Here is a 23,391-nt window from a genome sequence, read left to right as displayed (position 1 = left end):
TGAACACCATGCAACACCTGAGACTGCACCTCTGTGCCAATCTTCACAAGCCTGGTACCTCCAATATACTGTGGGCTCCATCTCCCAAAAGTCCCAACCAGCATGGTCAGGGATGATGGGAGTTGTAGTCCAAAATATCTGGAGGACACCAGATTGCAGAAAGGTACTCTACGCACATATTAGTAATCATTGAAGTGTAATCACTTCCAAGAGTAGGCACCAGGGGCACGTCTTTGGTCTCTTGAGCACTAGAGTAAAGCACTCCGTTTGAAGGTCAAGTGGGGTTGAGATTGCTTTCACAAAATGCCGAGAATCATTCTTGTTGACTTGCTTGGAGCAGAATGGGACCAGAGACCATCCAGAGATTTCCTCAACAAATTAGGGATGGCTGAACACCATCACACACAACTCACAAGCCCAGATAGGATTTGTCAGCATTCCTTCAGAGTGCTTGCTTGCAAGGAATGCCTGAAAAATGCAGATGGGTTTGCCACCTTTCTGTCCCTTGCAAGCAAGCGAGGAGAGTAACCAGCAGCAGGAGGGAGCCTCCTTATCCCAGTCCACACCAAACACATAGTCTAGTTTAGCCTTTCTCAAGCTTGGGTCCCCAGATGTTGTCGGACTACAGTTTCCATCATCGTAGGGAATAAAGGGAACTGTTGATATGGAGTCAGACGAATGGTCCATCTAGTTCAATGGTGTCTACACTGATTGGCAGCAATTCTCCAAAGTTTGAGGCTCTCCCAGCCCTACCTGGAGATGCCAGGGATCAAACCTCAGACCATCTACATGCAAGTCAGATGCCATGTGCCACTGAGCTATGGCCCATCCCTGACCATTGGACCATACCGGTCAGGGCTGATGGGAGCTATAGTCCAATAACATATGGGGAGCCAGATTCTAGTTTTGCTGCACTGCACCTGCAAAAAGAGGGCAGGTGACTAGACTACTGATCACTGTGGCTGCAATATGTTGCTAGCTCTGTGCATTATGTTTTACTGCCCAAGAGCAAATAAATTGACAGATTCAGTTCACAGATCTGTGGATGGCAAGAAGAGGAAAGCAGCTATATAGGCTGAGGACAATGAGCCCCTGTCATTCCCTTTGAATCACAGTTCTGAGCACAGGGATCAGGTCAATTCTTGGGTGCGTTACAGGTACACAGGTGCAACACTCTCTCTGGCAAATGCCTCTACCTGAAAGCTCCCTTAACAAAGTGGAAGAAGAGGAAGAGCAGCACCTTTGCACTCCAAAATGGCAAGTCTGCTGATATAGCTGCTCCATTTATCTCCCTCAAATGGGTGTCTTTGAAGCACCAACGCCCTGCTCCTAGCAGTTCCAAGGTCACTTACTCTCACAGTGGAGGTTGAACAAATAAGTTTATGTTTGCAGTGAGTAACTATAGCAACATCGTTCAAATGGATGAACAGCAGCGGAAAGAGCTGCTCCCTTCCTGGTTAACTTTTCACCTGAGATCTGTTATATTCAAAATTAACTAAAGCACAGAGACTGTCTCTTTCACATATGTGGATCTTGGTGCCCCACCCCCAGTAACAACACACCCACTGATGGCCATCTCTCAGGCAGATTTAAAATGAATAACTTGACAATTCAAGGTGATGGAATATACATTCATGGCATCTTGTTCTGCATTTTTTTGGTCCATGTCCAGAACAAGAGTGTTGAAGAGTTCAGTTCCCATGATGCACTAAGCTCAAGTGTTCTCAAGCACCCCTTCATTTGTTTCAATAGCAAACACACCCTCTACTTGTGAAAACTGAAGTTTCTCCTCAAAATAATGAAAGCAACTAAGCCACCCATGGTGTACTATTGTTAACCTTCTGTGACCCTCCTGTCTTTGCTGGAGAAAGATAATAATTTTAAAGGCAGTTGGAAAGGATATGATGAGAGGCTTCCAGGCTTTGGGTATGTACATGCTTTTTTCTTTTGTCCCAGTGTTACTTCTGGTTAAATAGGTTTTGTAGGGTTTTAGAGAATTACAAAACCAGTTTATGGGGGGGGGGATCTGTAATACCACAAGCCATCACAACACTGAGAGCCAGTGTGGTGTAGTGGTTAAGAGCGGTAGACTCCTAATCTGGTGAACCGGGTTCGCGTCTCCGCTCCTCCACATGCAGCTGCTGGGTGGCCTTGGGCCAGTCACACTTCTCTGAAGTCTCTCAGCCCCACTCACCTCACAGAGTGTTTGTTGTGGGGGAGGAAGGGAAAGGAGAATGTTAGCCGCTCTGAGACTCCTGAGGGTAGTGATAAAGCGGGATATCCGATCCAAACTCTTCTTCTTTCAAAGAAAAGAACAAAGCATGTTCAGGCTTTCTCATTGCCAAACTAAATGAAATAGTTCTTTATCTTCATATGTGGACACTGGTGGTGCTACAGGAGTGATTTATACCTTTGCCCTTAGAACCATAGAATTGTAGAGTTGGAAGGGACCCCCAAGGGCTATCTAGTCCAACCCCCTGCAATGCAGGTTAACATGTTAAGGGGGGGGGACGATGACACACACATCTTTCTAGCAAAGGGATCCATATGCTGTCCATGCTTTTGAAGCTTGAAAACTGCACCTGTCATAGTGGAGGGAGAAGGTTTGTATCCTTCCTTTGTCCTAGAAAAAGACTGGTGGGTGCTGCTGACTCACTGGGAGGTTCCCCATGGCCATGACTAGAAGTTCTGTCAAAGCCCTGAATGATCTCTTAAAAACAGGGAAGTGTGTCATTGACACAATTACTCCAAGAACTCTCCAATGCCAGTAGCAGCCCAATCAACAACTTGGTTTTCTACAGACCCAAGGGTTGTGAAATGGCAGCAGGAATGCCAACTTGGCCCCATGACCATGAGTGCCTGGGGCTGTGGGTGCCATGCAGCATGTATGGTTTCACCCACTGAAATTTGTGGGTGCCAAGCCCCTTCATGGGGAGTTTTGTGGGTGCTCGGGCACCCAGGGTGTTGACACCTATGAATGGCAGGAACACAGCATCTCGAGCAATGGTGGAGAAAAACATGGTGGATCCAACCAAGCAGAGGCTAGAGTTCATTTTTAGAACCTACTCTATACCAGTAGTGGTAGAAAAAAATAAAAATAAAAAACCTTTGAAAAAATCACACTTCTGTGCTACTGTTGCATCTGCATAGATGAGTGGTGTGAGTAGAGATGTTGGAGAATTCATCAAAACTTGAAACAGGAGTGGAAATTGCTGCAACTTGCATGTTCTACAGAGGTCAGGAATAGAGATCACACAAGCAAGTGTGAGCAGTATTCATTATCATGGTTTTCTTCTAGGTCCACAAATGTTATGTAAACCCACCACTAATACACTATTATTGCATCAGTGACTTGTTACAGAACTCACCCGCAAATAAACACCAGCCAGAAGAGAGACCTGTGACCAGGATGAATGCTCAATACGTCATCTGGAAGAGCCCCATCTCAAAACATGCAAAACCTCAAAGAAACCCCATGGAAAGCCTTAGCTGCTGCACACTCTCCAAGCCTCTAGATGGCACCTCCCTCACATCGCTCTATATTTACTTCTTAATACTGACCATCTTGTAAACAAGCTCTGTACTTCACTCTGTCACAGATACAGGTGGGATTTTTAAAAAATTCTCTTATTGTTCTGTATATCCTACGGAGTTTTTACAGCTGCATTTTCAAAAATCAAACATATTTTTTTTAAAAAACAGCGGCTTAGTCATGCTGGCCACATGACCCAGAAATAAAGCGAGATGAGCGCTGCAACCCCAGAGTCGGTCACGACTGGACCTAATGGTCAGGGGTCCCTTTACCTTTACCTTTACTTCTTCTGTTGTTAAGACCAATAGATAGCACCATTGCATTATGAGAAAGCAAACAAGAAAAGAATATTATCTGTTTTTCTTTTTCCCTTCAATCATTTTCTTTTCTTGGCCATTTTACCTTAACTACAGACCTGGGACTCATCTACACTGGTCGTTCTCTTTGTCTTCATCTGCTGTGGCATAGTTTCATGGGATTTGCATCATGCTTATTCCAGAATGCTAAGTCACACAACTGTGTGTGTGTGTGTGTGTGTGTGTGTTTACATTACCACCTTAGAGCAAAGTGAAGTTGTTTCCTCTCCTCCCTGTGCATTTCACAGCTCTTTCACCCCTAGCCACCCACATAGTTTCAATTGGTTTCTGTTTGTTTGTTTGTTTGTTTGTTTAATTTTATTTATACCCTGCCCTCCCTGGCCAAGACCAGGCTCAGGGCAGCTAACATCAAGTATAAAAACAATTGATTAAAATACAACTTAAAAACAGGATTAAAGTACAACTTAAAATGCAACCTCATTTCGTGGAAGCCCAGATCAAAAAACTGTTTGGGGGGAGAAAACGTCAAATCTTCACCAAGACCAACTATCCAGACTGGTCCTACGTGGGCCAGAAAAAAGCCAGGGAAGTCCCCAAGTAGGGGTTCTATCACAGAAGGAAAAGGAAAGAGGGGGAGGGGATCAGGCTGATTCCAAGCCAAAGGCCAGGCAGAACAACTCTGTCTTACAGGCCCTGCAGAAAGAAATCAGGTCCCGCAGGGCCCTGGTCTCATGAGACAGAGTGTTCCAGCAGGCCGGAGCCAGTGTTGAAAAGGCCCTGGCCCTGGTTGAGGTTTGTGTACATACCAGGGGGAATTAATGGGGGTAGGGATGTACAGGATGCATATGCATCTTGGAGAAGGTTGTGTAAACCCAGCACTGTATATGCAGTGAATGCAGAGTAAATGGGGTGTGAACACAGCTTAAGAACATTGGAAGCACCTTCCATGGAGTCACATCATTGGTCCATCTAGCTCAGTATTGCCTACCCGAGGAGCAGGTTTACATTATCTACTTTATTTCTTACTATAATCCTAAAATCAACTACCGTAATTATTGTCTGGTGTAACACAGCAGCTCTTGCACATGCAGCACACACATGCACTCCCCAGACACATACAGACCACACGCACACATGCATATTTCTCTCACACACTACATACACACATTCTTAATGTTTATAAACTTAATTGAATACCAAATGCCAAGGACTATAAGCCCAATGGTGCCAGTGGGAGCTTTCCCTCCATATCACTGGCTGCCATTTTGGAGGTGGTGGTTGTCCAGATTGCAGCTAGGGAGCAAAGAACCGAATCTCCCCTTCCTGATGTGTTGTGATCTCAATGAAAACCAGGACCCTGGTACCTGGTGGTGATACATTTTTTTAAAAAAACAACAACCAATAGGGTTGCTAATTTGCAAATTAAGTAACATTTTGTTTGGCTTCAGTATAGGGTGATACAAAGTTTAAAATTGGTGCTAATCCCTCAAAAGCTGTCATTGAGACAATTTCTTTATTATTCATTGTTAAAGGTAACAATATTGGCTCATTGTCTTAATTTTGCCTTAGATTAAGGTGGTTGTTTTTGCGTAAGTAGTATTTAAATTTCCTGAAGACAAGAACATCCATTCATTAATCACCAAACAAAAAGTTGTCTTTGGCAACAAATCCAGGATATTACACTGAGTAGCAGAAATTGTAACGAGCAAGCTCCGCTCTTTTCAATGAGTGAAGCTATTGTCACATTTTGTATCACGCACATATCCTTGGCACCAGGGTTTTTCAGCCACAACCACTGGAACTCAGTTCTGGCACCTCTCAGGTGGGCGCCACTGGCATCTAAGAGAACAAGAGAAGCGTTCATGGTGAGTTCCAGCACCTCTTTTTCTAGAAAAATAGCACTGCTTGGCACGGAGTGGTCTCGGGACAGGTGCCTGAAAGCAACAAGAGCAACCTTCTAACTGAAGCTCCACATGCTTCTTTAAAAACCATTTACAGCATTGCTGGAAATAGATGCATCTTCCCCTGGCTTCAACTGGCATTTTGTTTTCACACTCTCTGACAATGCATCTCTTTGTTTTTGCTGGTACAGAAGTACATATAGTCTTGGGACATTCACATGGTGATAAAGGTCTGCTTTTTCTGTGTCACCAGCCTAATATTAGCAAAGATAGTCTTCAAACCTATCTGCCTCCCATATATCTCATGAACCAATCATTGACACTTAAGCTCACAATCTCAAAACTGGAAGGAAGTGACAACTTGTGGCTGTTATTCAATGCACTGAAGTGAAATCACCATGAATCAACATATTTGAATGATTTTGGCATGACAAAGGAGCCTCACTGTGGGGGTTTCCTTGTTTTCCCACAGTTGGGCAATGCAAATTCTGGTGTTCATGAGTAGGCTCATTACCAGTTGCAATCCTTATATCTGACTTTTGCTATTGATTGACACAGGAGTGAAGTCTTTGGGTTAGGGTTACATTTTAGTGATACATTTTAACCTCTACTTTCTTGCATTGTGGCAAGTTCTGGATTTCAGATTTTCTTTATTTCTCTTTGTGGCCCATCTGCTGTCCTGAACCCCAGGCCTACCTGGAGGCAAGTCAGTATGTCAAGTCCTTAGTCCAAGGTCAAGCCACGTGTCCAAAGTCCAAACCGAAGCACCGTCTGGCAGAGATCCTGGAGCATCCAAGATGAGGTCCATCAACATGGGCAGTTGAGAAGACACAGCACCTCAACTCTGCTTCCCTTTTGCATGCTGATTGCAGCATCTAGGCTTGATGAGGCACGCGACCCTCACCTGTTCCAATCCTCCTCCAGCTGAGGAATCACACCCCTCCTCCCAGAGCTAGCGTGTCTCACCTGGCCAGAGCTAGGGAGCTGGGCTGTGGACCCTTGCCTGCCTCAGTCTCCTGGAGCTCCCCACCCATTGCTCCCTATGCCTCAGAGCCCACCGTGTGAGGGTCATTATGGCTCTGGTGATGGGTCCTGCTGCTTTGGTTCCTGTGCCCTTGACCCCCATCCCCTCATCATCCTCCGTCACCCCATGAGTACTTCCTACATCAACCTCTCCTTCCCCATCCCCAGCTTGCCCCAGTGTGTCCCAGTCCCAGCCACACCCCTCACTGGGGTCTTCTTCCTCTTCCCCATTGCCCTGCCAGTTCATGATATCTGCTCTCTGAGGCTTTTGATGTCAGATTGAGGTGGTTATGATTAATGTTATGTTTCCCCTGTCTTGTTATGCAGCTAAACATGTTTTAGTCATATTTTAATGTGTGAGTTTTGTAATGAACCGCCTTGTGATCTTGAATGAAAATGGAACTATATTTTAAATAAAACAAAGAAAAAACTTCTCCCCTGGGGCTTTTTCTGTTTAGTAAACGTGGACAAGTTGGGGAGGCTGCAGAGACAGCACTGCAGAAATGCTACAGTGGAAAGAGAGAGAAAACCACATACCACCCTCAGTTTTCTGTTCCCATCAATAAGGAAATTTCAACTTTTGAAGGAATTCTGATGTGACCTCAGAATGAGGAAGAAAAATAGAAGCCTATTTCCAAGAGGAAGAGAATTTCTGAGACAGAATAGTTGTTGGCACAGCCCTTGTGCTCATCACCACCTGATTGTAGCAGGCCTTGACCACACACACATAGGGGAAATGCTCTTCTGATTTCACAATCACTCTTTTTGGGTGCGAGTAGCTATAAATGCCACAGGCAAAGTGAGCCGAGACAAATTCTGAGGAGCAACCACCAGCTGTCTTAAGAACAGGAGGGCTGTGCTGAATCTGTACTCAGCATGGGCCGAGCATTCATTTTGGCGTGTAAGTTTGGCTTAAATAGCATGTGTATGTTGAATATTGTTGTTTTGCTAGATTTCACTCATTAAGATATGCTACTGTGCAATGTGCTCTTATTAGGAATGGAGGAAAACTTTGATCCCGTTCATAATGAAAAAGTAAGCATATGTAATTTGCACTTCCCAAAACAATAGGTCAGGCATAGGCAAACTCGGCCCTCCAGATGTTTTGGGACTACAACTCCCATCATCCCTAGCTAACAGGACCAGTGGTCAGGGATGATGGGAGTTGTAGTCCCAAAACATCTGGAGGGCCGAGTTTGCCTATGCCTGCAATAGGTGTACCAAAACTCAGGCATCCTTCGATATGTGCACCTATCTGAATTTTGCAATGCAGTTCTCCAGTAAAGTAGGTTGTACAAAGCATGCAAATTTTGGGGTAAAGTGTGCACATAAATGCATATATTTGTGAAAATAATTTTAAAAATGCATTATCCTTGGGGAAATTGCTTTGCAAGAATGTGTATATTTGGAGAAATTTGTACTAAAATGCTGGTGAGTTTTCATAAGGACTTAAAATCACAAAAAGATTTTGATTAAATCTAAAAAGATTAAATTACAGGTCCTAAGTTTGCCTGTGCTGACTGATTTGGGCTTCAAGATTAGACCCCATTATTTGAATTATATTCTAAGGTACTATTCCACAGCCATAGACAACTCTTTCTCATGGTGTGGCAGAAGGTTTGTATTAAGTGAATTCTGAAAGAAAAGCAGATGGGGGAATGAGAGAGAGGGGGGGCGGGGGGGATCTGAATTACTTTAAGAATAAACCACCAGTAGATTGTGTCAAAAAGGGGACTTCGGCTAATGGTGCAAAGGGTTAAGACACACACTGGTTGAAATTTCTCCTTCATCCCAACTATTAAAGCTTGAGACCAGAAGCAGTGCTTTCTTTTGCTTCTAGTCATATGAGAAAAGGCAAAGACACCCTAACACTTCATTTTCTGTTTGGGAAAATATACCATCCATCACATTCTAACCTTTATCTGAATGACCTCAAAAACCTTCATAACATTCACAATCATTTTAGCTGTTGGTTATTGGGTTAGCAGGATGGATGAGAAACTATTTCTCAAGCTCTTTCAATAGCACAGGAAATTAAATGTTATTGAAGAGGGGCAAGCTTGAGATTTATGGGTTACAGGACATGTAGCCAAAATGATATCATTTGTCTTTCATTTTGTATATTCTATTGAGGGATTAAGTACCATTGGTACAGTATTTTATAATACATGGCTGGACCTATTGTAAAGGAACACATTATGATGTTCAGGCATGTGGTTATTTTATATTGGTGTTTTAATCATTAGGACAATTCAAGTTGGTGTTTTAGTCTATAAACCATTTTGAATTCAAGTACGGAAAATGCTATTAGTTCTAATAAAAATGCTATTAACAATGATCATAACAGAATCAACTTACTAGAAGGTTCCAAAGAATCCAGCTACCTGTCTAATATCTTCCATTTTCATTTTTCTCTAGGTTTTGCCATCTTGCTGGTTTTTCACTGCAGTAAGTAAGCCTTCCCAGAGTTGCTACTCGCTTAGAACAAGCCAAGTGAAAATCAGGCAGAGTAAAGCTTGGGTTTGTTGGGCTTCGTTAAGACATTTCCTGCTTTAGAATAATCTACCGCATGATGGAGCCAGTTAGAGAGAGCCAGGTGTCAGCACCTAGCACAAACACCTGGCATTGCTCACCTGGGCATGATAGTTTGAACATACATATAATGCCAATCCTGGCCCAACAGCATTGGCTACCAAATAGTTTCCAGGCCCAATTCAAAGTGCTGGTTTTGACCTATAAAGCCTTAAACAGCTCAGGGCCGCGATGCCTTAAAGACTCCTTCTCCCCACAATTATCATCTGAGACCCTTCTTTGTGTGTCCCTTCCATCAGAAGACTGGAGGGTGGCAACATGAGAAAGAGCCTTTTCCGAAGCGGCTCCCCCCTGGAATGGGCCTTTTCTGTAGTGGCTCCCTCTGCAGTGACTCACCTAGCATCTTTGTCACATATCTTTAGGCACCAGGCAAAAACATTCCTCTTCTCCCAGGCCTTGGGCTAATTAAACAATCCCAGGCTTTTTAAAGGGGGGTATTGTTTGCTACTATGGTGTGGATTTTTGTGTTTTTATGTTGTGAACTGCCTTGTGATCCTTGGCAGTAAAGATATTTATTTATTTAATAATAGACTCAGTTTCAAACTTTGTCTCTCCCATATATGAAAGGCATATCTAAATTCTAAAACTATAAACAACTTGTTTATCTATTTCCTCTCCACTTCTCTACAAGTATGGGTGGGCAAATATAGTAATGGAACAAATCCAGCCATATGACAAGAGCAAGGCTGTAACCTTAAGGTGTTATGTCCCCACATTGGACCTCTATCATCAGTAAGGCCAAGATGGCTGGATGTTTCTGTGGAAGCAGGTAGGGCAGATCTGACCTTGGAACTCCCTCACCAAGAGTGGGGTTCATTCTCAAACTTGAAAGAGAGAGAGAGAGAGATTGGGGCGGAGGAGATAGTATGCATCAGTACAATCTCCCAGGAGCTGTAGGAATGCAGAGTTAACAGAATATTACCTCCAGGTAAATTATTTTGTCAACAATTCCAGATAATTTTTACACGTACTTTCATCTTTGCAGGCTCTGCTTTCAAACTGGTTTGCTATTTCACCAACTGGGCTCAGTACAGACAAGGTGAAGGGAAATTCCTCCCTCAGAACATTGATCCTAACCTGTGCACTCACCTCATTTATGCATTTGCGGGAATGTCAGAGAACAAGATCAAAACACTGGAATGGAATGATGAAACACTCTACAGGGATTTCCAGAATCTCAAACAAAAGTATGGAGAGGGCTGGGGAGGAAGGATTACTTTTTTTTAATTTTCTAGAACTAGGATCTAAACTTGTATGAGTGCTCCCATTTTCTGATAATAGGGAATTCTGGGCTTAAGAATTGTATAGTTTGGTTAATGAGATTTGAAGGTGGAAAATTGATCAAGCCAACACCTTTATATAATGCTGTGTCATTCGCTGTTTCTTAGGAAGAACCTTCACTTCCCCATGGAGGTAAAAGGGGGTGAGACCTAGCTGAGTCGAAGAATCTAACTCTGTGATCTTAACCCCTTCCTGTACTAACTAGCCCTATGCTTGCTAGTAAGGTTTAAAAGCAATTTCCTATGCTCCATACCCTCAAACCCAAGTTGGGACTTCAAAAGAAAACTACATACAGTATGCATGATCTGTTTGTGTACAATGTTTTCCATGCAGCTGGGAAATATATGCAGAAAAGCTAGCTTCCATAAGCAGCACAAATGAACTTCCTTGGGAATGATCAGAGATATTTGTAAGCTCAGCTGTGCAAGAAAAAAAAACCTGAACTCTGTTCCTCTCTTCCCCTCCTATCTAGGAATCCAAGACTGAAGACACTTTTAGCTATTGGTGGATGGACATTTGGAAGTCAAAAGTAAGACTTGGGCATGGGGTTTCTAAAAGAGGAACTTCATCATGAGTAGGCAATATGTAATAAAGATGGGTGTTTGCTTCAGTCAAATCCTGACTGCAGACCTGAAATACTGTAGCTGCTTCAGAGAGATTTGGGAGAAGTCCACAGTGAAGTGAGGTCCCTATGAAGTGATTCAAATTGCACCAGGCATTTCCAAATTCCCAAATCAAGGTCCAGACCAAATATTGTGTTCTGTGCTGCTCTGTAGCATATCCTATTCCCTCCCTCTTCTCAATAATAATATGCATCATGAAAGTTTCCTGTTGGAATCCTAGAACCCCATCTTTCTATTTCATTCATTCATTTTTGCATTGCATTGCATTTACCAGATGCCCAATAATGCGTATGTTCTGGCTAGTGTGTAAGGAATTCCAAAATAAATAAAAACGACAGATAACTAAAATGCAAATGATAACAGCACTAAAAGGAAGCTAAAAAAATCAAAGTTGGTAGCAACAATGCATGTTTTCAGTTTCATTTGTTTTCATAAAGCAAATGAAGGTTAAAGTATCAGATTTAAAAGGAAGCATAAGGTGTGAAGTTCATTAGGCGAACGTTTATAAGAAGGTTGTTTCTTTAGTAGCCACCCATCATATTCTGGATGGTGGAAGCACTTAGAGAAGTGTCTTCATAAATGATCTCTGAGAATTTGCAGGTACATACAGGGAATGGTAGTCATACTAATATTGTAGCATCAAACTGTGATGGGGTTTTAAAGGTCAAAATCAACACTTTGTGATCTGGTCTGGAAGATGATGTATTACCATAATACGCTCAGAGGCAGAGTCCCAGCCAGTACTTGCAGCAATGTTCCATCCTGCTCTCAGTTTCTAGACTGTATTTAAAACCAGCCCCATTTGCAATGCATTACACAGATACAGTAGCCAACATGGTGCCCTCCAACTATTATTGAACTACAACTTCCATTAGTCCCAGCCATTGTGGTCAGTTATCAAAGATGATGGGAGTTGTACTCCAGCAACATCTGGAAGAAGCACATTGGCTACCTCTGAATTACAGTAATTTGAATAAGGCCTGAATAACAGAAACCAAAAATTCTACTCCATCCATGTAGGCTCATAATTGGCACACCAGCCTAAGCTGCTATTTAAAGTTAAGTTGCCAATTTTCATGAAGGTAGTTTTTTAAAAATTGGGTGGCAATGTTAAGATACTTTGGGGAAAAAACCTGGAAGAAAGTAAACATACCTCATTCCCCCCCCCCCTGTACTGAGGCAAATAGCTTCAGAATAATTTAAAGGTCACATGACCATGAAATTGAAATACTGAGAACTATGCATATTAGTGCCAATCTTCCATCTCATGTTAACCACAGTGCTGAAAATGCCCACTGAAACCAGTCCTTCAGATTCATCTAACAAAGGCATTACATTTGGAACATTAACTCTGAGAAGCATATGTTCTCAGAATAATCACACACTGTGGTTTACCTCGTTTCCCCCTACTCCCAAGTCCATTCTTTGGAGACAAATGAGGTCAGGGGCATGCTTTATAGTAGCAAAGCAAAAACAGACTGAACAATGAAGTTTCTCCCATGGCTTGATGGAATAAAAGGAAAGTCTGTTCCTGTGTTACGTATTCTATGGGGACACTGCCTGATTTGCCCCAAGGCTTCAGTTGTAGACCTGTTCTTCATAAGATGGCATTGTTGGTTGGCAGCAGAAATACTGTAAGCACCAGTTATGCTTTTCCAAAATTAACAACTACCAATACACCAGAGTGTGTGTGCTTATGCAGCCAGTATGGTAGCCTTCACCATTCTGGTGCCTTCTGAATGTTTTGGACCACATCTTCCATGGCATTGGACTATCGCAGCCATGAACTGTAAGAAATAAATAGGCAAAGACTACAATTTGGTCTTAATGACATGATTCTCTACCTATCATGGATGCTGTAAAATTAGACATATATATTTTTTGCATTGGCAGGGGACTGTTAGGGGTGGAATCGAGACCTCCAGAATGTACTGCTGATCATTTAACCCCACACAAGCATCTTTGTGGCTTTGGGAGTGATGAGAGGTGCTACAAGAGCCAACCATGAGCCCAGGTGATGGGTGATGTAAGCTCCAGTCGTGAAGGGGGGATGTCCAGATCTGATGGCTCCTCAGGGTCACTGGTAGTACAGAGATCTGCTGTGGGCCCTGCTCTTCCTAATTTGCTTCTGAGGAGACTCCAGGTTTGAGGTCTGAGCAGGACTGAACCAGGACACCAGGACATGGTGACCTTGCAGTGAAGCAAACAGCAGCATGTTGGAAAACCAAAATCAAACAGTAAAAGCTTGTGGGTGGACAAAGTATTCTTCAGCAACCATCTGAAAACTAAAAGACAAGGGTCCAGTGGATAACCAAAGGGAAGATATTTTGTATTTTTAGCACCATCACTGTCTCGGGTGCCAAACGAAACAGCCATGATGTGTATCTTTTTGACTTGAATTGCTTCCCTTCTAGGTTCTCTGCTATGGTAGCTACTCCTGACACACGTAAGACATTTATTGATTCTGTTGGACAATTCATTCGAAAGTATGGTTTCGATGGCCTGGACCTAGATTGGGAATATCCTGGAGCCAGAGGCAGTCCTGCAGCTGATAAAATGCGTTTCACTTCCTTGGTTCAGGTACAGTAAAACTCAGCAAATCACCATCAATCAATTCTACTGTCTGGCTGCAGATTCCAGGGGCAACTTCTGTGCACAACAGGCAATGAATTTAATAGGAATATCAGGGAGTGCTGCAAAGAGACAATATGAATTATTGTTTTCTCAGTGAAAGGATGGAATCAAGTTACAAGATTCAGACTTGTGTCAAATCCCAGGCTGTGCCAAGGTGTTGTCCAGAGACCAACCCCTAGATTTGCCTTTGTCTCAGTTATGAAAGGGAAGTTGACCACCAGTCAAGATATCAGAACTGTGTATACAAATAGAGCCCTAGATCAGCAAAACTAAATTATGTGAAATGTGAAAGCTTGTGTAAATCACCAGACACATCTGGAGTGGTTTTTGAGACAATATGGAACAAGGGGCTTAAAGATAGGTTCTTGTGCCTCAAGTAGTGAGCCAATAGGTTGAACCTATAACATATAGGTAAGATAATGTATAAATATTCCATAAGCTAGCCCTACAGTATGGTCTGAAGGTACACGAGGCCACCACCTTGTTGCAACTAAACAGGTTTGGATCTGGTCATCTGCCTGAATGGGTAGCCACCTGGGAACTGCATGTACTTTGCCTTGGGTTCCAGAACAGAAGAAAGGTATGGGATGTAAATGTAATCAAAGCATATGGAATTTTCAGTTAGTTCTGAGGGAAAGTGATTGAATCAGTAGGTCTCTACCTACCTACACTTCCGCTCTTTACTGGGAAACCTCTTCTGCTTTGATTCAATTTAGATTTCCCTTTTTATGGATTGATTTTAATTTGATTTATTGTATTTCTATGACGCTTTTCATTCAAATGAATCCCAAAGCGGCTTACAAACAATAAATTACAACATGATAAACCATAATAGAACATCACAAATATAGTATAAATCATATAAAATAATTAACAAATTGTCAATGAAACAATTACAATCTATAAAACAGCAGCTGAAAAATAAACCAAACATCACAATTGCAACAAAAGTCATATTGTATGATTAACAAATCAATACGGCATTTATAATCTATAAAACAATATTAACAACTTAACAAAAAAGCAGCTGGGGAAAAATGCTAAGCACTGTTAAATTCATGCCCACTCTCATAACTCACAATCTTTCACTCTATTTGGTTCATTAAAATAAACATAAAATACAGTACACATAATATGCATCAGCTCAACCAAATGTTGTACTAGCTGGGGTCCTCATGCAGTGGGTGATGGAGGAGATAGTGGGGCTCTCAGGCCTACTGCCAGTGGTAAGGTAGATATTGACTCCAGGTAGCCTGCCCAGGTGCCATTGATGAGGAACTCACCCACATCGCTCTCAGTAATAAGGAAATGTGAGAGGAGCCTGTCCCTGTTCCAGCTTCTTCAGCTGCTTCTTGGCCAACCTGGTGGCAGGGAAGGAGGAGGCTGCTGAGGGGAATGAGGGGGGTGGCTGGTTGAGTCCATCAGGCAGGAGGGAGAGGCCATGATTAACATGCTGAGAGAGCCTCAGCAGGATCCTGGAGGCCTGGATGAGCTCACATCCAATGACTCAGAGCTGTGTATCTGTCTTGGTGTCCATGCAAGGCATGAAGCAGAGGTCATCAGCCAGCATGGGTGAAGCAGGAGATGTGGGGGTGGGCCAAGAAGCTAGAGAGTGTGGAAATGGGGATGTTTCCATCTCTTCCACATCCTCGAGCTTTAAGAGAAGGACAAAGGCAAATTTAATTATTGTTCTACTCAACTATTTGCCATAGGAAATGGCGAAAGAATTCCAGGCAGAAGCACAACGGACAGGAAAGGAAAGGCTGCTGCTGTCTGCTGCTGTGGCAGCTGGGAAGGAAACCATTGACAATGGCTATGAAGTGGACAAGATTTCCCAGTGAGTATGATGAGGCACTAATGAACCATGAAGGGAAATTAATGGTGTCAACTCACAGGCAGCTTGCATTTGATACTTGAGAACCAGTTTAGTCCAATAATTTCAAATCATGGTTGACAAATCATGCCAGTGGGCACATAATTGCCCACAATGCATCCACTCAGGATTCTTATGCTAGAGATGGAATAAACATATTCGAATTCCCCTTGCAGGTCTCTGGACTTCATCAACCTGATGACATATGACTTTCATGGATCTTGGGAACGCGTTACAGGACATGTCAGCCCTCTGTACCCTGACACCGTAAGTGTTAAATATTTCCTAGCAAATTGTAGCCTCTCATTTTAATTGAAAGTAAAGAAAATGTCCAAAGGTACAAAGCAAACCCACTATTTCTTGGTCCTCTAGGTCAGCCTTTGCCAAGCTCTACATCCTGTGAAAGGTTTCCAATATGGAACTGGGATAAAGTTTTTGGCTGAAAAAATGTACAAAAACAGATCAAATACATATTGAGATACATATTGAAATACATTGAGATACAATATATATTGTGATATACTGCATGCTTAAATGCCATTGTTATGGTTTCGTATAGTTTTAAAAATATTCATCATTGAATAATGTGGAAATGGGGTAGACTAAACTAGTGAATGGATATATGAGAATTTGATACAGACTGGGAAAAGACTCATGTCTCCATCCATAGTCCATTGAGTCGTGGCTGCTGGGAAACTACAGGTCTGTGGAGCAACCAGAGATCTGAACAGTAAGACTGGGCAACATGCATTGATATCATGCTTTCTATCTCATTCTACCTCATCAAGGACAATGCTGTGAAGTACTGGATGGGCAAAGGAGCACCAGCTGAAAAGCTTGTCCTGGGAGTTCCTCTCTATGGACGAACCTTTACCCTTTCTTCCACACAAAATGGGGTTAATGCTCCAGCCTCAGGACCAGGAACAGCTGGCACTTTCACCAAAGAGGCTGGATTCTTGTCTTATTATGAGGTAGGAAAGATGCTTAAATATATATAATGTTAGGCTTGCCCCACTTCTCTAAGTGGTGAGATGTTCCAAGAGTAGAGTGCTTACGAAAGTTTGTGTTTTGCAATACTGGGTTGTTGCGGGAGGTTTGTTTTTCGTTTTACAAATACAGGTTGTGTATAGGTGGAAGCAATTAAATACTGCAGAAGAAAGCTGCCACATCAGATCTCCAGAGAGAGGGCACCCCTGATACCGCTAACTTCCAGAGCCCCCAAAACTCACCTCTATTTTGCTCTACAAAAATGGCAACCCCTTTCTTCTTGCAGACCTACGTTACGTCATCCTCGGCTGAAGGAGCAACACATGCCCCTTCCCCAGTGTGGTCCTATATATATAAAAAAACCTAGCTGTCCAACATTTTGTTGTCATGGGGAAGTTGTCTGACCTCAAGTGTCTCAATTCAACCATGTGGTAACACAGCCATGCTCCAATCTATTTTGCTTCAGATCTGCAACTTTAATAAAGGTGCCACCACAGCAGTGATTCCAGGGGGGAATGCTCCCTATTCCTTCAAGGGAAATCAGTGGGTAGGATACGACAATGTGGACAGCATTAAAACTAAGGTAACAATTATACATATATTTGCTTTTATCTGTACAAAACATTTAGTGGAGCTCAGTCAATGTTATGCTTCAAAATCATCACCTAGTAAACATGCTAGCAAGCTACATAATTACTAGATAATAAAGATACTAGGTTGTTTAAGGACCACTTTGCTATGTAGAATGCAATTTCCAATAGGAATTAAGGTGTCAGGGGCTGGACTGAGGAGGAATGGTGGGAGTTCCCCCCCACACACACACACTTTTCCTGAGGGCAGGAGGACAGTATTGATTTAGAACAGTGGTTTGCAGAGGGGCATAGTCCAGAGGGGGAAAGCTGGGAAATACTGGATGAGGAACAACTAGAAGAGGAAACACCGAGGGAGACAGGTGGCAGATTCAGTGTCATTGGACAGCATTCCTGACCCACTTGTCCCCCCCTTCGCCTAAGACTAGAAGGGCTTTGAGAGTGGTAAAACAGAAAGCACAGCGGCAACAAACTCAGATTACCCAACATAGGAGTGACGTAGATTCATGGGGACAGAGGGGCTGAACCTTTACTGGGAGCATCGCCATTTCTAGAGAGATATGCATTACTTTGTCTTTCACTGTGATTATTAAAGAAACTAACTGGTAAGAACTCTCCTTTCATTTGATCTGTTTATTACTGCCACCGGGGGAGAGATCTGATTCCCCGAAGTCTGACATAAGCTGAGGTTTTCACTGCCTATAGTGATTAGGGTATTGGACCTGGGAGACCATGGTTCTAATTCCCACTCAGTGATAAGCCTTACTGGGTGACCCTGGGCCAGTCACCATCTCTCAGCCCAACCTTCCTCACAGTGCTGTTGTGAACATAAAATGTGGGAGAGGTAGAACCATGTATACCACTTTGAGTTTCTTGGAGGAAAGGTGGGATATAAATGTAACCAATCAATAAAAACACATGCAGTGGGTAGCTATGGTTCACCATGCTTTTCCAAGGACAAAATGCTTAATGTTGAACAATAGCAGCCAGTGATAGGGTGATGTTGCAGAGCTGTTCTCCCAATACTGACAACACTGCCTCTTACATGGGTAGGGTGGGGCAAGGCACTGGGCTGCATGGATGTCCTGATGGAAGTGCTGGATTGGCTCTAGCCATAAGTGATGCTAGTGTCTGGAGGTCAGCTCTGTCCCACCACTCCAGCAACTGCTCATATTGAAATTGTCAGTTGTCATGATGATTTACTTTTGTCTTCGACTTTACTGTTAAAGGCAGCATACTTACAGACCTCTGAATATTCTAATTTCCGTCTTAAACAGGAGCCATATTCATTGCCCTAGAACGGTTCTCACCATTATTATTACTCCCAAAAGCCTTTGAATTCCTGTTTTCTGTTTCTCTCAGGTCAACTATCTGAAGCAAAAGAAGCTGGGAGGTGCCATGGTATGGGCCATGGATCTGGATGACTTCAGTGGTTCTTTCTGTGGCCAAGGAGCATACCCACTCCTCCAGACTCTGAAGAGAGAACTTGGCTCCACAGGTTAATCCTTTGTTATTATATTTGTTTTTCTTGAAATCCTCAGTCACAAGGCCTGTAGGGAACTAAATATTTACCCAACACTCTTACTTCATTCTGGCTTCCTGTTATATAGCAATAGGTAGTTGCACCCATAATATAAGAAGAAGAAAAAAGGTCTCTGTGAAAAGGGGAGTTTCTTGTCTCCCTTTAGGCCTCTGGCTGTGCTTAAATAAACTCGTTTAACCTAAAACAGCTCTCTTAGGCTGTGCATTTCTCCTCCTCTTCATGCAACACACCAGGGAATGAACAATCAAGGCTGTGTAAGCACATAAGAGCCAAGTTGGGTCAGCCCAAAAGTCTACCTATTCCAGTATCCTCTTTCCCACAGTGGCCAACCACATGCTTCTGAGAAGCACACAAGCAGGATGTGAGGCACTAGGTCTCTCCTACTGTCCCCCTCCCCCAGCAACTGTGGGATGCTGCCTCTGATCTTGGAGGCAGCATATTCTCCCCATGACTAGCAGCCCTAGCTTCCATAATTTCATCTAATCCCTACCTTGAAATCCATCTAATATGGTCAGCGCCATTTCTTGTGGAAACAAGAAATCCCATTATTTAACCAGTTAACCATTTCTGACTCTCCCACCCTTCATTGGGTGACTCCAGGTTCTAGTATTATGAAGGAAGGAGAAAAACATTTTCTGCACACCATGCCTTCTGTTTTATGAACATTTCCCACACACCACTTCTCTGCACCAAACAGCACTTTCCCTGGTTCCTTTTCTACTGATATTGAAAGGTTCTCTTTGTGTGTGACTAATTTCACCCCATCCCCATTAAATTTCAAGTTAGATTTCAGCACCATTTAATTTATTTAATTAATCTGGAACATCTGAAGACCACCTTTCCTTGATTGAGCAATCAAAGGCTTACCTCACACTGCAAGCTTAAATTTGCCACAGCATCCTAAAAGTCAATGTGCACAGAAGCCTTGCATGTGGTTCCAGAAACAAGAAGTCAGAGGAAGAGGCAGAAGAGGCAGCTGCATTGCTGGAGCCTTTCATGAGCGCCAGCTCCAGATATATACAGTATTATATATATACATACATATATATATATATATAGAGAGAGAGAGAGTGCTTTTTTAAAAGGCTAAACTATCTATATTCTTCTTCTGGCAGGCCTGGCACCAAACCCCAAACCTCCAGTTCCTGCTGAACCTCCAAGACCTGATGTGCCACAACCTGATGCGCCACAACCTGATGTACCACAACCTGATGCACCTACAGCAGACACCTTTTGCCTTGACAAGGAGGATGGGATCCATGCTGATTTGCAAGATGCCACAAAGTATTATATGTGCACCCACAAAAAGACTTTCAGCATGCCTTGCCCAACAGGACTAACTTTTGACAATCAGTGCAAATGTTGCAATTATCCTCAATAAACGGCTTCTAATATAGGCAAACCCCAAAGATGACATTCCGTTGTCTTCAGAGCTAAGTATTTCAGAACTAAGTGCTTTGCTGTCCCTGTAAAACTGCCTATACTTCCAATATGTTCATCCGCATATTTCTCCAAATCTTTAACAAATAGGGTTATAGTATCTGCTTCTGCTTTGCGCCAAAGAACAACGCACCAGCCAGCAAGATATGAGCACTTCATAATAGTTTGCTTATACAATATGTATCCACTTGCTCCCTATTTGTGATAATTTTAGCAAAAGAAAATAAACTCATATCAACTAAAAGTAGTTAGAGGCTTGTTTTGTTGCATACCTCGCAGGCAACCAGCTCTGTGAATTCATTTTAATAATAACTGGTACTAAAACATGTATTTCAAAACATTATCTCTGTTTGGTTCATCTTTTTTTAAAAAAAAAACCACAAGGAACAAATTTAGGATCCAAGAGTGACATTTCTGCTTTTGCTTTACTATCTAATAACTTTGCAATTCTTGGCTCTATGTATGACGTGTGCATGCACACGAAAGCTTATACCAGAACAAACTTAGTTGGTCTATAAGGTGCTACTGGACAATTTTTTATTTTGTTTATTTTTATTTCGACTGCGTCAGACCAACACGGCTACCTACCTGAATCTAGAAATTGGAAACTTATTTCTGGTGGCTGTGCCCAGTATTTCTGCCAATAGATGGCACTCTACACTTCTCTAACAAATAATGTTCTATATTTTATCAGATAGTTGTTCCTTTTATCTGAGTAGCTCAACCATGCTCTTGAATTTAAGCTTACAGCTATTTTGTATTTATTGTTTCCACTAGGGCTGAAATATACATGTGGCACAGAAGAACTGTGATTAGCCTCCTAAAGATGGTTTGATTTCATTTCTGAACCGAAATACAGCCTTGTGTCTGCTTTCATAGCTGCAGGGGAGAAAATACAGGTTTTCTTGAAGTGGCATTTCAGTTTTAAAATGCCTATAAATTAATCACAGTTAGGAGCATAGGAAGAAAAAAAGCTATCCATCTTAAGTCTGTATAACTGAGATGAAAGGTTAGAAAACAATAGATTCTGTTTGAGTCACTGAGGTCTTCACGGACTCATGAACAGAGGGCAGGTTAGAAAGGAGTCTTGATCAGAAGGCTGGCTGTCCTTTCTTGCCAAAGCCACAGTTCCAGCCACCTTCATCATCTCTAAGGATTCGTCTTTCTTGACAATGAACCATCCTTTGCAATGTTTACTTAGACATAAGACCATTCAGTTCAATGGTGCTAGCTCCCTTGGATGTTTAAGATTGCAGCTATAATTTTGGGATTCTAAGCAGTTGATTCTGATTTCATGTAAGTGATTTAGAGAAAATTTCCCAAATATCAGAGCTGTTGCAAACGCTCAGCATCCACTATCAGTAAGAAGCAGTGAAGCATATACACATACAGTTTAACTTGATTCAAATTTATTCTTTTACCACTGAGTTTACTGTGTGACTCTACTAAGACTATTGATATAGACTTCAAGACCTCTTGCTCCTTTATTTCCTTAACTAAAAGAAGCCGCTATGGACTAATTATTGTCCTGGTCATTTAACCAAGTTATTCTGCTATTATTTTTATTTGATGGATTATTTGTTTATTCATAACTAACATCGCTGGTTTTCTGGTTGTATTTATCCAGCATGGAGTGAGTATTAGGCCCTGTATTACCCTTGTCTGATGATGAAACTACAATTACTTCATCTGCAACTACATCATAGGTCAAATCAGTTTCATTCAAAATGATCCCTAAATATGTATATAGGACCAATACTGACTCACTTTTTAAGCTGAGTTCATCTTAAATGTTCTGACCTTAAAAAAAAACATCATCAATTGCTGCTAATATTCCCTGAATTAGTTACAGAGTCTTAGAAAGCTGTGTATGAATTAGGAACAACATTTGCTATATCACTTTCGCTTCTGCAAATAGCTTTCATGCTAGGCTAGATTCTGCGTCAAACAATGAAATGTAGACTCTCATACCAACTGTTAATCGCTCTGGTACTTGAATTTGCAGAAGTAGGAAAATGTTTAATTACCCAGTAGAGCAGCTTCTCTGAGAATCTCAGAGTCACTTAAAGGGAAAAGAATAAAATGAGAGAAAACACAGTTTGGTACACAAATTTCCTTCCTTTCACAACATTTGATTCTCTTCCCTTACATCTCTTGGTGGCTGGATTAGATCTATGAGAAGGAAGTTTTTAAACCCTTCCAGCTGTTGTTGGGCTCCATTTCCCATCAGCTTATTGGATTGCTGGGTTCTTCAAAGATATATCTGGCAATACTCTATCATCTATCAATCAATCATGTGGCCTGCTATTAAGGTCCACATTAATTCAATCAAAACAATATAATATCATTCCTATAACAAATAACATTTATCCTGTCATAAAAAGAGCCCCTAATTAATACTTTGATCCGAGCATGCACCTGCAAATACCTTTTAGGAAGTAATGGTTATACCATATTGCTGGACCACTGTACAGTTCTGCTTCGAACACCAGGAATGACAACAGCACAGGTTGGTCATATATACAGTACATGCCTAGCTCACACATCACAGCAAACCAAAATGGAGGGTAGTCTTCAAAACTATTTGGTGTGCTCTCTTTTTTTGTGATGAGATCCAAGTGTGCCTGATCAGTGCTTTTGGTGTGTTAAGCTGATCAGCACCGGAAACTGATATCTGAATGCTCTATAAATCAATGTGTAACTATAGCCCCAGTTCACTTATTAGTGCTCAAATATTCAATCCATGCAAGTCTGGGTGCTTCTTACACCTAGAGACACCCCTGCCACTGCACTCCCCCCTCCAGCTTTGTCCTTCTTGAACTCCATGATGTTATGGGTTCGTGCCTGGATTTAGTAAAAGTTTGATTGAATAATGGTTTGATTAAACATTGCCAAACAGAGAATCCCCTGGATTTAGTTATGCTAACAAGCCAAGCCAGCTCAGGAGAGCTAGCTGGATGGTCCCGTAGCAGTGGACAAAGGCTGGTGATGCCCCATCAAGGAAACCACCAGAGGACAAGACAGCCAGGCAAAGAGTAGTGGGACTCCTCCTATG

General features: G+C 42.2%; 1 protein-coding gene across 1 annotated transcript in view; it reads left to right on the top strand.

Annotated features, from left to right (window-relative positions):
* Window positions 1-7,530: 7,530 nt before the first annotated feature.
* The window catches only part of LOC310765275 (acidic mammalian chitinase-like), a 44,818-nt gene continuing 28,957 nt past the window's right edge, over window positions 7,531-23,391 (top strand). The window contains exons 1-11 of the mRNA XM_083620054.1: window positions 7,531-7,674; window positions 9,192-9,221; window positions 10,351-10,552; window positions 11,119-11,175; window positions 13,684-13,849; window positions 15,616-15,740; window positions 15,953-16,043; window positions 16,565-16,747; window positions 17,230-17,346; window positions 18,716-18,851; window positions 20,012-20,262. Of these exons, the coding sequence (XP_083476180.1) occupies window positions 7,650-7,674; window positions 9,192-9,221; window positions 10,351-10,552; window positions 11,119-11,175; window positions 13,684-13,849; window positions 15,616-15,740; window positions 15,953-16,043; window positions 16,565-16,747; window positions 17,230-17,346; window positions 18,716-18,851; window positions 20,012-20,262 (1,383 nt within the window). The 5' untranslated portion in view covers window positions 7,531-7,649. The remainder of the gene's footprint in view (window positions 7,675-9,191; window positions 9,222-10,350; window positions 10,553-11,118; window positions 11,176-13,683; window positions 13,850-15,615; window positions 15,741-15,952; window positions 16,044-16,564; window positions 16,748-17,229; window positions 17,347-18,715; window positions 18,852-20,011; window positions 20,263-23,391) is intronic.

This window comes from Podarcis filfolensis, assembly GCF_964270895.1.
Source record: "Podarcis filfolensis genome assembly, chromosome: 6".
Classification (NCBI taxonomy): domain Eukaryota; kingdom Metazoa; phylum Chordata; class Lepidosauria; order Squamata; family Lacertidae; genus Podarcis; species Podarcis filfolensis.
This window is presented reverse-complemented; position numbering and strand designations above follow the sequence as displayed.